This window comes from Chiloscyllium plagiosum, chromosome 9 (genome assembly GCF_004010195.1).
Source record: "Chiloscyllium plagiosum isolate BGI_BamShark_2017 chromosome 9, ASM401019v2, whole genome shotgun sequence".
Lineage (NCBI taxonomy): Eukaryota > Metazoa > Chordata > Chondrichthyes > Orectolobiformes > Hemiscylliidae > Chiloscyllium > Chiloscyllium plagiosum.
Genome location: NC_057718.1, coordinates 28,464,843 through 28,478,289, shown reverse-complemented (window position 1 = coordinate 28,478,289; position 13,447 = coordinate 28,464,843). Strand labels below are relative to the sequence as shown.

The 13,447-nt window shown below is 40.6% G+C and overlaps 1 protein-coding gene across 1 annotated transcript in view; it reads left to right on the top strand.

Annotated features, from left to right (window-relative positions):
* Positions 1-13,447, top strand: part of msh2 (mutS homolog 2 (E. coli)) — a 93,255-nt gene that overhangs the window by 23,280 nt on the left and 56,528 nt on the right. The window contains exons 7-9 of the mRNA XM_043696762.1: positions 9,593-9,792; positions 10,302-10,411; positions 11,616-11,739. Of these exons, the coding sequence (XP_043552697.1) occupies positions 9,593-9,792; positions 10,302-10,411; positions 11,616-11,739 (434 nt within the window). The remainder of the gene's footprint in view (positions 1-9,592; positions 9,793-10,301; positions 10,412-11,615; positions 11,740-13,447) is intronic.

Sequence of the window (13,447 nt, the reverse complement as noted above, 5' to 3'; positions counted from 1 at the left end):
CCCCCATGACAACTACTCTGCACTCTCGCTCCTTTCGAGGATTATCTTTGCTATCTGATTCTCTGATCTCTTGGAGGCCCACAGAAACCTCTCCTTTCCTGTTCCTAATCTCAGCCCATGTTACCTCCGTGGATGAGTCCTCAACTGTAATACAGTCCTTGACCAACAGTGCTATACCAATCCCTGGTTTACCATTTTCTCTGTACTTACTGAAATATCTAAATCCCGAAACCTGGAATAACCATTCCTTTCCCTGCTCTCTACCCACAATGAATCTCAAAATTCAAGTTTACAGAAAACCAAAAAATAAACAACATCCTTAGAAATGGCCACGACACAGAAATCACAGGTACTAACTCATGCTGCAAGTTCACCCACCTTATTCCGGAAGCTCCTGGGATTGAAGTAAACATGCTTCAAACCAAGTAGACACAGTTCAAACCGGCAATGTTTGACTCATTATCACAACTTAGTTCCTGCTTTTCTCATCATCACTGTTAATGATGTGCGTGTAACTACTAGTACTTCACTCGATTGCACAGCTTCAAAAAGTTCTACCTCGATGCAACCCTGAGTGGTCAGAACTACAAATACTCTATTTAGTGAACTAAATACCTGACCTTCATTTTACCATCTTATCTTGAACCTGTTAATTCTTGTATTTTAGCAAGCATGGTTTATCTTTCTGTCCATCATATCTTTCGAAAGGCCATGAGATGTCTTATAGTCATTTGTTGCTTCTTTTATTGTCAATTTTACCCTCACTTAGCCTTATAGGCAGAAGCTAATTTTCATACCCTCTTGTGCCATTCTGATTCATACTGATAACTTCTGGTCAATGCCAAGTTAAGTTCCTCCACCCCTATGCAGAAAGGCCAGGAATCATCCTACCTTTAAGTAGAATCGGAAATAATCACAAGATTTGGATTTTACTTAGTGGTTCAGACAAATGAGATCTTTAGATGTGGAAGCTTTTCTCATATTCCATGGTTAACATGGTTAAACAGTAACTATTTTTGAGCTGACATGCCCTTCAGGGCTGCTGTTAATTCATAATTTCAGCAACTGGCCATGTAGATGCAATGCGAATTTTGGCACACCTCATTGCAAATTGTATTCCATTTGTGTTTTTGCCATTACTGATCAATAGGCAGCCATTTTGTGTTGGCCTCCTGGCATGCCTTCTCTCCCACCTGCATCCTCCCCACGCCGTAATCACTATCACTTCAATCTTTCCCCAGGTTTTATGTTTCATGGTGCCGTACTTACCCAAAGGTTTCATGAGGAAAGGACTTAGTATCTTTTTACTAAGGATGTTGTTTATTTTCTGGTTTTCTGTAAACTTGAATTTTGAAACTCATTCCATCCAGACCTGTTTTTGATTTGCAATTGTAAGTCAGAAAGTGTGACACTGGGAAAACACAGCAGGTCAGGCAGCATCTGAGGAACAGGACAGTCGACGTTTCGGGCATAAGCCCTTCATCAGGAATGTTGGGGTTGAGGGCCCAAGAGAGCTGAGAGATAAATGGTGGGGGGTAGCTTGTAGGTGGATGCGGGTGGGGGGTGATGGTGATAGGGTGGAGTGGACAGGTGGGAATGAAGATGGACAGGTGGGAGACGTTCTAGAGGGCGGTGCCGAATTAGAGGGTTGGATCTGGGATAAGGTGGGGGGAGAGGTGTTGAGGAAACTGGTGAAATCAACATTGATGCTGTGTGGTTGGAGGGTCCCCAGGTGGAAGTGAGGTGTTCTTCCTCTAAGCGTTGAGTGGCTAGGATTTGGCAGTGGCGGAGGCCCAGGACTTTCATGTCCTAAGTGGAGTGAGAGGGGGAGTTGAGGTGGTTGGCCACAGGTGGTGGGGTTGTTTGTATTGTGTGTCCCGGATATGTCCTCTGAAACATCATGGTCCCCACCTGCAACAGTAACTATTTCTCCTTCCTCATAACCAATACCCCCAGCCCCACCCCTGTCCTATTTATCTCTCAGCCCTCCCTCCAAAAAAAAAATTCCTGATAAAGGGCTTATGCCTGAAACATTAGGGTGCTGCTCCTTGGATTCTGCCTGACCTGCTGTGTTTTTCCAGCTCACATATTTTGACTCTGTTCTCCAGCATCTGCAGTCCTTACTTTCTCCTTGTCATTGTAAGGGCCTGCATGTGTTGGAACACTCTCATTTAGCTGTATTTTACTAGTATAGGTTCAAGAGAACATATTCAAATTTTGTGAAACTTTCCTTTTGCAAATGGTTTTTACGTTTCGCGAAGTTGTTTGCATCTTATTTGTTTGGGGGCGGTAGGAGGATGTGAGGCCAGGTGAACCTTCAAAATTGGACCCCAAGATTAAGTATCTCTCATTTCTTACTGAGGTTCAGAGATACTTGTTAGCGTTTTGAAAAGCATATTGGTTTTTGATGTTACTTGTTGAATGAGGGTTTTCACTTTTTCACTGGAGGGAGGTCCTTATCAGAAGTCTGAGAGGCCAGGTTTTGGGCAGCATCTTGCAATAAAGAGGCTATTTGTCAATCTTGTAGGTTGCTGGACTGTTTGGCGTGTTGGTGAGGTGGGTTGGCAGCAGAGCCAGAGCTGCAGCGTCATTGATGCTGTTCATAGAGCAGGTTTCCTTGAGGACCAGAACACCTCGTAAAGACCTTGCAGAAGCCTTGTATCTGTGTTTGAGACCCCAACTTGAAGATGATGATTTCGCTTTTTTAAGCAATTTCTTTTTATCCTTTTTATACCTCAAAATGGCACTAGATTGTGATGACAAAACATTTTCCACTGCATCTTCAAGATAGGTGTAATAATAAATTATTCATCACTTATAAATAAATAATTTGTCATTATTTTCTTGAAGATGATTAAAGAAACGTAACGTGACAAGAGATATCTTGTAAATGGTTTCTCTCAGAGTCAGCTCGTAACATAATGACGCAGATGCTGCATGCAATATGATTTAATTTGTTTGCTCCCCTGCATTCTCTCTTAATATTAGATGATATAAGCACAAACAATGACTACTTTTATGACCTTTTCGCCATTATATTATTTTGCTGCGTGTATCCATTTTTGGAATAATCTGTGTGAGGACCAAGCTTATGCCTTGTGTTAAGTAGGACAATATAATAAGAGCCCTCTTGAATGCAAGTTTCATTTCTTGCATGGTGGAACATTAGCCTTTAGGTACGGGATCACTAGTTTGGTGATATTACCACTACACCACCACAACCTTGACTACTGTATCCTTGGTCTGTTTGCATATGTTATGTCACATCTCTAGAACAGGTAGGACGAGCTCAGATGTCTAGCTGAGAGTTGGATACTGTGCCATAAGAGCCCTTATGATATATAATTGGTTTGGCTTAAAATATAATCTCAAAAGACAAAGGTTCACTAGTGACTGAAATGTTTATAGGCTCTTCTTCAACTTTTATGATAAGGATACAAGCAACTTTTAAAATTATATGCAGGAACAATACTTTTAAAGCTAGTTGCAATCCAATGAAAATAATGCTTAACTAGACAATGTGAACACTGCCAACCTTTTCCCAGTTATTCACTAAATACAATTCCCACTCAGGAGTGCCCTGACTTAATTATTCAATAAAGCTGCTGCCTTCAAAACTGTATGAAAGTTAATGCCTCCTTAATCATTTAATGTGTATCTCTGGATTATCGATTTTACACATTATACCAGGCAACTCTTTTTTTTTAAATGGCATCCATTTTTCCACAAGATTGTATAAAATATCTTGAGCCATTTTTCTACAGTGAAGGTAAATTTGTTATAGAGATGCAGTTCATTGTTCTTAGTTGAAGACGAGATACTTTTCAAAATGGAGGGTTGTAAAGTTTGAAAAATAAAGGCACTGCTGCTCTCTGCTGGCCGCAGTTTAAATTGTTTTATGGCGTTGTTTAAATTCCAACAGCTTCTTAAAGGAGAGGGATTGTTGTCCACCTGGTTTGGAATACACTCCATTTTATCCAGAAAAGCAAAGCTGTTGAGCAAAAGGTCAGAGAACAGTTCTTTGCTTGGCCGTTGAAATTTCTTTACAGGAAACATGGTGGAGAAGCATTGGTATAATTGTTGCAGTGATTTCTGAGCATTCTCAGTAGGAAGCAAAGGGATTTAATAGCCTGAAGTCTCTTGCAATCACATTTTAAGATTTGGTTTCTCATAAAGTCCAGTTGCAAGAAACCCTGATATCTATTTTATGTGGGCGTATCATGGGCAGGAAAAAAACAGCTGGGGGGGGTTAATGCTTCTTTTTTAGGTTGGCAACCTGTATCTAGTGGGGTTCCACATGGGACAGTGTTGGTACCACATGGTTTACGATGTATGTTAATGACTTGAAGGAAGGAAGCAAGTGTACTGTAGCTAATTTGACAGCTGGCACAATTATAGGTGGAAGTTGTAAGAGGGATGCAAACAGTTTACTGAGAGATATTGATAGGTTAAGTAAGTGGATGAAGAAGTTGGCAAATGAGGTATAATGTGGGCAAATTATAAGTTCATTTGGGAAGAGAGAGCCAAAGAACAGTATTTAAATGGGGAAAAAAAAGGTGCAGAACAAAGAATCTTGGGTGTTGTTGTGGATAAAACACAAAGCTAGCAGACAGGTGCAAGGGGTAATTAGTAAAGCTAATGGAATATTGACACTTCTACTTCAATGCCCTTGAAAGAAGAGTAGGGAAGTCTTAGTGCAACTTCACAAAGTGTTGGTAAGACTACATCTGATATACTGAGAGCAGTTTTGGTCTCTCTATTTAAGGAATGATCATTTCATTGGAGTCAGTTCAGGGATAATCCCTGTATGTAGGGATTGCCTTGAGTAAAGGCTAAATAGGTTGGGCTGTATTCACTCGAGTTTAGAAGAATGAGATCTAATTGAAACAGATTGGATTCTTAAAGAGCTTGACGGGCTAAATGTTTTAAAGATATTTCTCCTCATGGGAGAGTCTGGGACCAGCGAGCAAGGTCTCGGAATAAAAGGGTGACAATTTAAGACTGAGATGGGGAGGAATTTCTTCTGTCAGAGGGTGGTAAGGTTTTAGAACTCCCTGCCACAGAAAGCTGTGGGGCAGCGCCCTTGTGTATGTTTAAGGCTGAGATAAATAGATTCTTGATCAGGAGGGGAATCAAGGATTATGGGGAAAATGCAGGAAAGAACCTACTTGTGTTTGCTTCTTATGGTCTTCTGGTCACTCCCCATCCTGACTTGAAAATATATCACTGTCCCTGGACGAAATGGGACTCCTTTCCTAACAACCCACCATGGCTGTACCTAAACCAAATGGACTGCAGCGGTTCAAAAAAGCATCTCACTACCCCCACCTCAAGGGTAATTAGGTATTGATAATGAATGCTGGCCCAGTCATTGACAGTCATTCCTGAATGGGGAAAAAAAACGTTTGTATGCAAGAATGACAGAAAAATGTGATTTCTAAATGGGAGTTAAATGAAAGAGAAATACATCGAGGGAAGTTATTTGGGTGGAACTGAGAAATAAGAAAGGGATGATCACCTTATTGGGATTGTATTATAGATCCCCAAATAGTCTGAGGGAAATTGAGAAACAAACTTGTAAGGAGATCTCAGCTATCTGTAAGAATAATAGTGTAGTTATGATAGGGGATTTTAACTTTCCAAACATCAACTGAGACCGCCATAGTGTTAAAGGTTTAGATGGAGAGGAATTTAAGTGTGTAGAAGACAATTTTCTGGTTAGTATGTGGATGTACCTACTAGCGAAGGTGCAAAACTTGACCTACTCGTGAGAAATAAGGCAGGGCAGGTGACTGAGGTGTCAGTGGGGGAGCACTTTGGGGCCAGCGACCATAATTCTATTTGTTTTAAAATAGGATAGAAAAGGATAGACCAGATCTAAAAGTTGAAGTTCTAAATTGGAGAAAGGCAAATTTTGATGCTATTAAACAAGAACTTTCGAAAGCTGATTGGAGGCAGATGTTCACAGGTAAAGGGACGGCTGGAAAATGGGAAGTCTTCAGAAATGAGATAACAAGAATCCAGAGAAAGTATATTCCTGTAATGGTGAAAGGGAAGGCTAGTAGGTATAGGGAATGCTGGATGACTAAAGAAATTGAGGGTTTGGTTAAGAAAAGAAGGAAGCATATGTCAGGTATAAAGTTAAAAATCGCACAACACTAGGTTATAGTTCAACAGGTTTAGTTGGAAGTACACTAGCTTTCGGAGTGATGCTCCTTCATCAGGTGATAGTGGAGGGCTCAATCCTAACGTAGAATTTATAGCAAAAATTTACAGTGTGATGTAACTGAAATTATACATTGAAAAATCGATTGTCTGTTAAGCCTTTCATCTGTTAGAATACAGTGATAGTTTCACTTCTTTCATGTGTAAATCACAAAACCTTTTTTTATTAAAAAAGTTGCATTCTCTGGTTAGCTGTTAACAGTGGTGATAGCTAGACAATATGTTGAAGGTGTTGGCCCCCTGTGTTCTCTGTCTATGCCATGATGTTTAGGTAGATTCGAATCTAAAATGTGAGATAACGGAGTTATCATGCAGTTTTTGAGCTCAGAGTTCTATATGAATGCATGCAGTTTTTGAGCAAAGTACAATGTAACCCTGCAAGTTCAAATTCACCCCACGAAATATATGTGTGCATGTGGGTCTTTGTCTGTCTGTGTGTGTGTCTGTCTGTCTGTTTGGGTTGGGGGTTGTGAGTGTGAGAAAGTGTATGTGTGTGTGTGTAGTGAATGCAGAGTGTCTTTAAGTCTGTGAGGGGGTGCATGTGAGAGTGTGGATATGTGTGTGTCTGTAAGGATGTGTGTGGGTGTGTGTATGTGCGTATAGGAGTGCCTGTGTGTGTGTGTAGAAGTATCTGTGTGCGTTTAAAACGGGGAAATAGCTTTAGCAAACAGAATTAAGGAGAATCCAAAGGGTTTTTACAAATCTATTAAGGACAAAAGGACAACTAGGTAGAGAATAGGGCCCCTCAAAGGTCAGCAAGGCGGCCTTTGTGTGGAGCCACAGGAAATGGGAGAGATACTAAATGAATATTTTGCATCAGTATTTACTGTGGAAAAGGATATGGAAGGTATAGACTGTAGGGAAATAGATAGTGACATCTTGCAAAATGTCCAGATTACAGAGGAGGAAGTGCTGGATGTCTTGAAGCATATAAACGTGGATAAATCCCCAGGACCTGATCAGGTGTACCCAAGAACTCTGTGGGAAGCTAGAGAAGTGATTGCTGGGCCTCTTGCTGAGAGATTTGTATCATCGATAGTCACAGGTGAGGTACCGGAAGACTGGAGGTTGGCAAACGTGGTGCCACTGTTTAAGAAGGGCAGTAAAGACAAGCCAGGGAACTATAGACTGGTGAGGCTGACCTCAGTGTTGGAGGGAATCCTGAGGGACAGGATGTACATGTATTTGGAAAGGCAAGGACTGATTAGGGATCGTCAACATGGCTTTGTGCGTGGGAAATCATGTCTCACAAACTTGACTGAGTTTTTTGAAGAAGTAACAAAGAAAATTGATGAGGGAAGAGCAGGAATGTGATCTATATGGACTTCAGTAAGGCATTCAACAAGATTTCCCATGGGAGACTGATTAGCAAGGTTAGATCTCATGGAATACAGGGAGAACTACTCATTTGGACACAGAACTGGCTCAAAGGTAGAAGACACAGGGTGGTGGTGTAGGGATTTTCAGACTGGAGGCCTGTGACCAGTGGAGTGCCACAAGGATCAGTGCTGGGTCCTCTACTTTTTGTCATTTACATAAATGATTTGGATGTGAGCATAAGAGGTACAGTTAGTAAGTTTGCAGATGACACCAAAATTGGAGGTGTAGTGGACAGCGAAGAGGGTTACCTCAGATTACAACAAGATCTTGACCAGATGGGCCAATGGGCTGAGAAGTGGCAGATGGAGTTTAATTCAGATAAATGCGAGGTGCTACATTTTAGGAAAGCAAATCTTAGCAGTACTTATACACTTAATGGTCAGGCTCTAGGGAGTGTTGCTGAACAAAGAGGCCTTGGAGTGCAGGTTCATAGCTCCTTGAAAGTGGAGTCGCAGGTAGATAGGATAGTGAAGAAGGCGTTTGGTATGCTTTCCTTTATTGGTCAGAGTATAGAGTACAGGAGTTGGGAGGTCAAGTTGTGGCTGTACACGACATTGGTTAGGCCACCGTTGGAATATTGCGTGCAGTTCTGGTCTCCTTCCTGTCGAAAAGATATTGTGAAATTTGAAAGGGGTCAGAAAAGATTTACAAGGATGTTGCCAGGGTTGGAGATTTGAAGCACAGGGAGAGGCTGGGGCTGTTTTCCCTGGAGTGTCGGATGCTGAGGGGTGACCTTATAGAGGTTTACAAAATTACGCGGGGCATGGATAGGATAAATAGACAAAGTCTTTTCCCTGGGGTCGGGGAGTCCAGAAGTAGAGGGCATAGGTTTAGGTGAGAGGGGAAAGATAGAAAAGAAACCTAAGGGGCAACTTTTTCACGCAGAGGGTGCTACGTGTATGGTATGAGCTGCCAGAGGAAGTGGTGGAGGCTGGTACAATTGTACCATTTAAGAGGCATTTGGATGTGTATATGAATAAGGAGGATTTGGAGGGATATGTGCCGGGTGCTGGCAGGTGTGACTAGATTGGGTTGGAACATCTGGTCAGCATGGACAGGTTGGACCGAAGGGTCTGTTTCCATGCTGTACATCTCTGACTCTAAGTGCATTGTGTACATATCTTCATTCTCTGATTAGTTGTCTGAATGTTCAAATTAGGAAAATGAGGCCAGTGTTCAGATTGTAGGGTAATCGTTGTAAAGGACAAGGTACAGTTAAAAGATAATTACCTTTTTAAAAGGGAGGGAAGAGGGAAAATGTGCCTGTAATATGCTAACATGGCCAGAGGATGGCAGAGTATTGTTCAGGACTGATGTATCTGCACATTTGAAGACAGCAGAACGGAAGAATTCTGATCAGTGAATGTAACCTGCTGGAGTAGTAGAATTTTTTTCTAATATTTAAGTTATAGTTGTCACTTATAGTTATGCAAAGTGGTCCTCTTCATTATAATGTATATTTGCATTGGTTCTTCTGTTCTGATCGGGAAACTCCAAAGATAGAGATAAATAAGGACTATGTTTTGGATCATTTTTACCTCTTTGTCTGATTTCCTCCTATTTTGGCCCCTCTGATTTGCTAGGCTAGAAATCAAATTGAAACCACCATGATACCAGGCTGTTGCTTTGTTTTTGCTGTGGCCAAATAAATCAAATACATTAATTTTATGTAAATTGAAGCAAGGTAACTGTGTGATATGAGCCAAAAAAAAATCTTTCTTTTCCCAATCCTGCCTGCCCTTCCAGATTTGAAATCTGGCCTTTGTGATTTTCTGCACAGAAGAAATTTAAATAAGGAATTGAACAGACTTAGACGGTGGTTCTGCCTGTCATCTCTCTTTGGTGAGACTCATTTGTGCTCCATTCTACAGCTTTGTGTCCTATTTTTCCCTCCGTTTTGAGCTTTAAATTGAGACCACAATGTTGTTCAGCAGTTTAGAGTTTTGTTAAAAGTAAACGTTTAAAGAATTCTTGTTGCCTTGTAAAGATTGAACCTGGTGGAAGCTTTTGTGGATGACACTGAGTTACGGCAGAACTTACAGGAGGATTTGCTTCGGCGCTTTCCTGACCTTAACCGTCTGGCGAAGAAGTTCCAGCGTCAGGCAGCAACTCTACAGGACTGCTATCGGATTTATCAGGCTGTCATTCACCTCCCAAATATGGTGCAGGTGTTGGATAGATATGAAGGTAAGAAATAACATCAAAGTTCCCTCACATTTGACACATTTTTCTGAAAAGTGTTGGATTATTTTTTTTTGACATCCATGAAACATTTTTATTGTGATTTGCAGCAAAATGAAGTGTAAACTTGCATCTTTAATTTCAAATGCTGTCGATAACGAAGCCTCATTAGAGGACAACTGGATGTGTATTAGGAGCTTCTGCGGCAGGCTCTTCTACCTTCCCAGTCGTTGCCTGAGCAAGGCGACTTGTCATACCTGAACTTATCCCATCAGCTCCAAAATTGATATGGGATGAGAAGCAGCCAAAGCACTTCACTTGTGGTGAGGACAGTTGGCTGAGCTGTAACTCGCCCAGCACACTCATTAGTCGCCTGTCATTGTAAGCATGTTGGTGCAAGCAGGGATGTGGTTGGAAGGTCATCTAGGGAAATTTTAGAGACAATCTTGCCCTCAGACCTGCAAATGGGATAGACTAAGCTTGTCTAATGTGATGAACGCTAATTATTTTCACAGGTGTACACAAGATGTTATTGAAAGATGTGTTTATCTCCCCATTGACTGACCTTATCTCTGATTTTGGCAAGTTTCAGGAATTGATTGAGACGACATTAGACCTGAACCAAGTAAGTGATTATATTGAGACATTTGAGATTCTTTCAAATTTGAATTGGGTTTGGCAACCAAGTGAGAGATTTTGTGAGCTAAAGAAAGGGAGAAGTTTAGATTTATCACCTCTTGATAATTTCCGGTTCTAGTTACTGCTGACAAATGAATAAGTAATTCGATTTCATTTTGCAGATTAGTCTACTTGGCCCCCAATTTAATTTCTTGGAAGTCCTAAAGGATGAAATTTTGAGAGACTATATATATTCCTTAGAAATAATCAATTAGTGAGAAGAGCTTGATTTTTAGTTTTTCACTATATCTGGTAATAACACAACTTTAGGATATTCATAGTAATCTAATTTGTTTGGTTATAGTGTCGATGGCTGTATACCTGGACCAGCAGAGAAGCTGTATGTAGTGTATCATAAGGGGCTCAAGTTGAACTTGGTATTTGACTAGGAATTACTTTGAGTTAACCCAGCATCTGAGGGTCATTCCCAAGGTTGTGTTAAAAACAAAAGAGCATTTTGAACAGAGAAAAACAAATTGGTTAGGAAAGTACTTGCTCCAGGTAGACTATTGGGCTCTGTTTTAGAATGTGCATCCATTTTTTGAGCAGGGTTGATGATTTCAGCATTTGCAATGGTGATGCTGTAGTATAAGGGAAATATTCTTTCTCTGTCTTTTATGGGCCAAGACACAGTTATGTTGAGAGCCGAGTAGTTGCTTTTCAGATGCAAAAGGACTTTCAACGGGGGCATGGCTCAGAAAATAAATGTTGCTGGAGAAAAATACATGCCAAGGAGTCTAAAATTCGCCTTTCGTAAAATCACACTATGACGTTTATGGTTGGTGCTGCCTTTACTGGCAGAGAAGTGACTGTTTAATGATGGATTCAGTAAAATACAGAAAACTAAATCGCTGTCAAATGATTTGTCAATGTGTTTCTGATTCCCAACAGAAGAACTTTGTTGACGATTAAGCACTCTGGGCGCTTTCAGGTTATAGAAAGCTTTATGTAATGTATACATCCCTTTCCTTGCTTTACAAATAATGACTTCAGTCCCTCTCTGTTCAATTTTTGATTTCCTTTCCATGTCCATTTAGAATAAAAAGGAAAGGCCATGTTTGAACTTCCATCAGTTGTGTGATTTTCTTTTTGCAAAAAATAGAGAGTTGATGTAGCTATCTCAGCCTTAAAGCAATGACTTGATTTGACAGGTGGAAAACCATGAGTTCCTAGTGAAGCCATCGTTTGACCCAAATCTAACTGAACTCAGAGAGAAGATGGATAATTTGGAGAAAGATATGCAGTCAACACTCAACCAAGCTGCAAGGGAGCTAGGTATGAAATAGATTTGAGATAAACTTGTACTGTTAGCTGGTGATTATTACTAGACTGTTAATTCAGAGACCCATGTAAGGTTTTGGAGATCTAGGTTTCGGAGATCTAGATTTCGAATCCTGCCATGGCAGATGGTGGAATTTGAATAAAAGTAAAAATCTGGGATTAAAAGCATCCAGAAACAGGACCGTAAAACCACTGTTGTTTGTCAGAAAAAAGCATCTGATTCACTAATGTCCTTTAGGGAAGGAAATCTGTCAGCCTTACTTGGGCTGCCCTGCATGTGACTCCAGACCCATAGACAATAAGAAATAGGGATGGGAGTAGGCTGTTCAGCCCCTCAAGCCTGTTCCACCATTCAACACGAACATGGCTGATTTGACATTCCTCATGTCTACTTTCTGCATATTCCCTGTAACCCTTGATTCCCTGACTGATCAAGAAACCCAAGCTTAAATATGGTTCCAGAGCAAGGAGATCGAAGGACATTCAACCGTTTGATAAAAAAAATTTCTTCTCATCTTAAATTGGTGCCCTTATATGCTGAGACAACACCCTCTGGTCATGAATTCTCCCATAAGGTGAAGCATCCTCTCAGCATTTACCTTGGCAAGCCTCTATGTTTCAAAGAAATTGCGTTCTTTTAAGCTTCAGTGACTAGGGTCCCAATCTCTTTTACCTTTGCTCTTAAAACAATCCATCCATGCCAAGGATCATCCTAGTGAACAGTGTTTCAACTGTGCCCAGTGAAATGAAATCTTCCCTTCACTAAAACAATCAAAATTGCTCTCAGTACTCCAGATATGGTCTCGCCTTCATCTTGCACAGTTGAATTAAGAGCTCCTACTCGTATACTCCAACACATCTGAAATACCTGTTGCATCTGTGTTCTACTTAGCTCTGTTCCATCCACAAGTATCCCAAGTCCTTTTGTTGCCATTTTTCTCCATTTAGATAATACTGCTGTTTTTGTTCTCCCTTCCAAAATGAACAATTTTACATTTTCCCACATTATATTCCATTTGCCGTCTTTCCATTAACTTAACATCTCTCTCTAAACTGTATTTCCCCCGCAATTTGCCTTTCCACTTACTTTTGTCTGCAAATTTGACTACAGTACATTCACTTCCTTCCTCTAAGTCATTAACATATCTTGTAAACACTTGTGGTCTGAGTGCTGATTCCTCTGGAATGCCTATCGGTTTCAGGTTGCTAACCTGAAAAAGAGCCCCTCATTCAGTTTCTTGCATAATAGCCAATTCTCTATCCACAGCAGTGTATTACTTCCAAAATCATGGGCTCTTATTTTATGGCTTGACCCTTAGTGAGGTGCCTCCTTGAACTCCTTCTGGAACTCTTAAAGATAACATATCTGGTTCCCCTCTATCCACTCTTGACACTTGCTTGAAAGTTTCTAATAAATTATTCAGACATGATTTCCGTTTCATACCATGCTGACTGACTCTGCTTGATGAGATTAGATGGTAATGTGGTTAATTCTTAATTGCCCACTGGGAAGTTAAGGGTGTGTGGTAAATGCTGGCCTTGCAAGCAGCATCCACTTCCCATGTGCAATTATTTTGAAAATTTATTAGTAATGTGAGTGAGAGTTAAAAACTGTGCATTGTTGAGGAAAAATGTTTGTGGGAGCAAATAGGTGTAGGAAGGTAAAAAGATTGAATATTTTGTAATTAAGTATCTGTGAAAA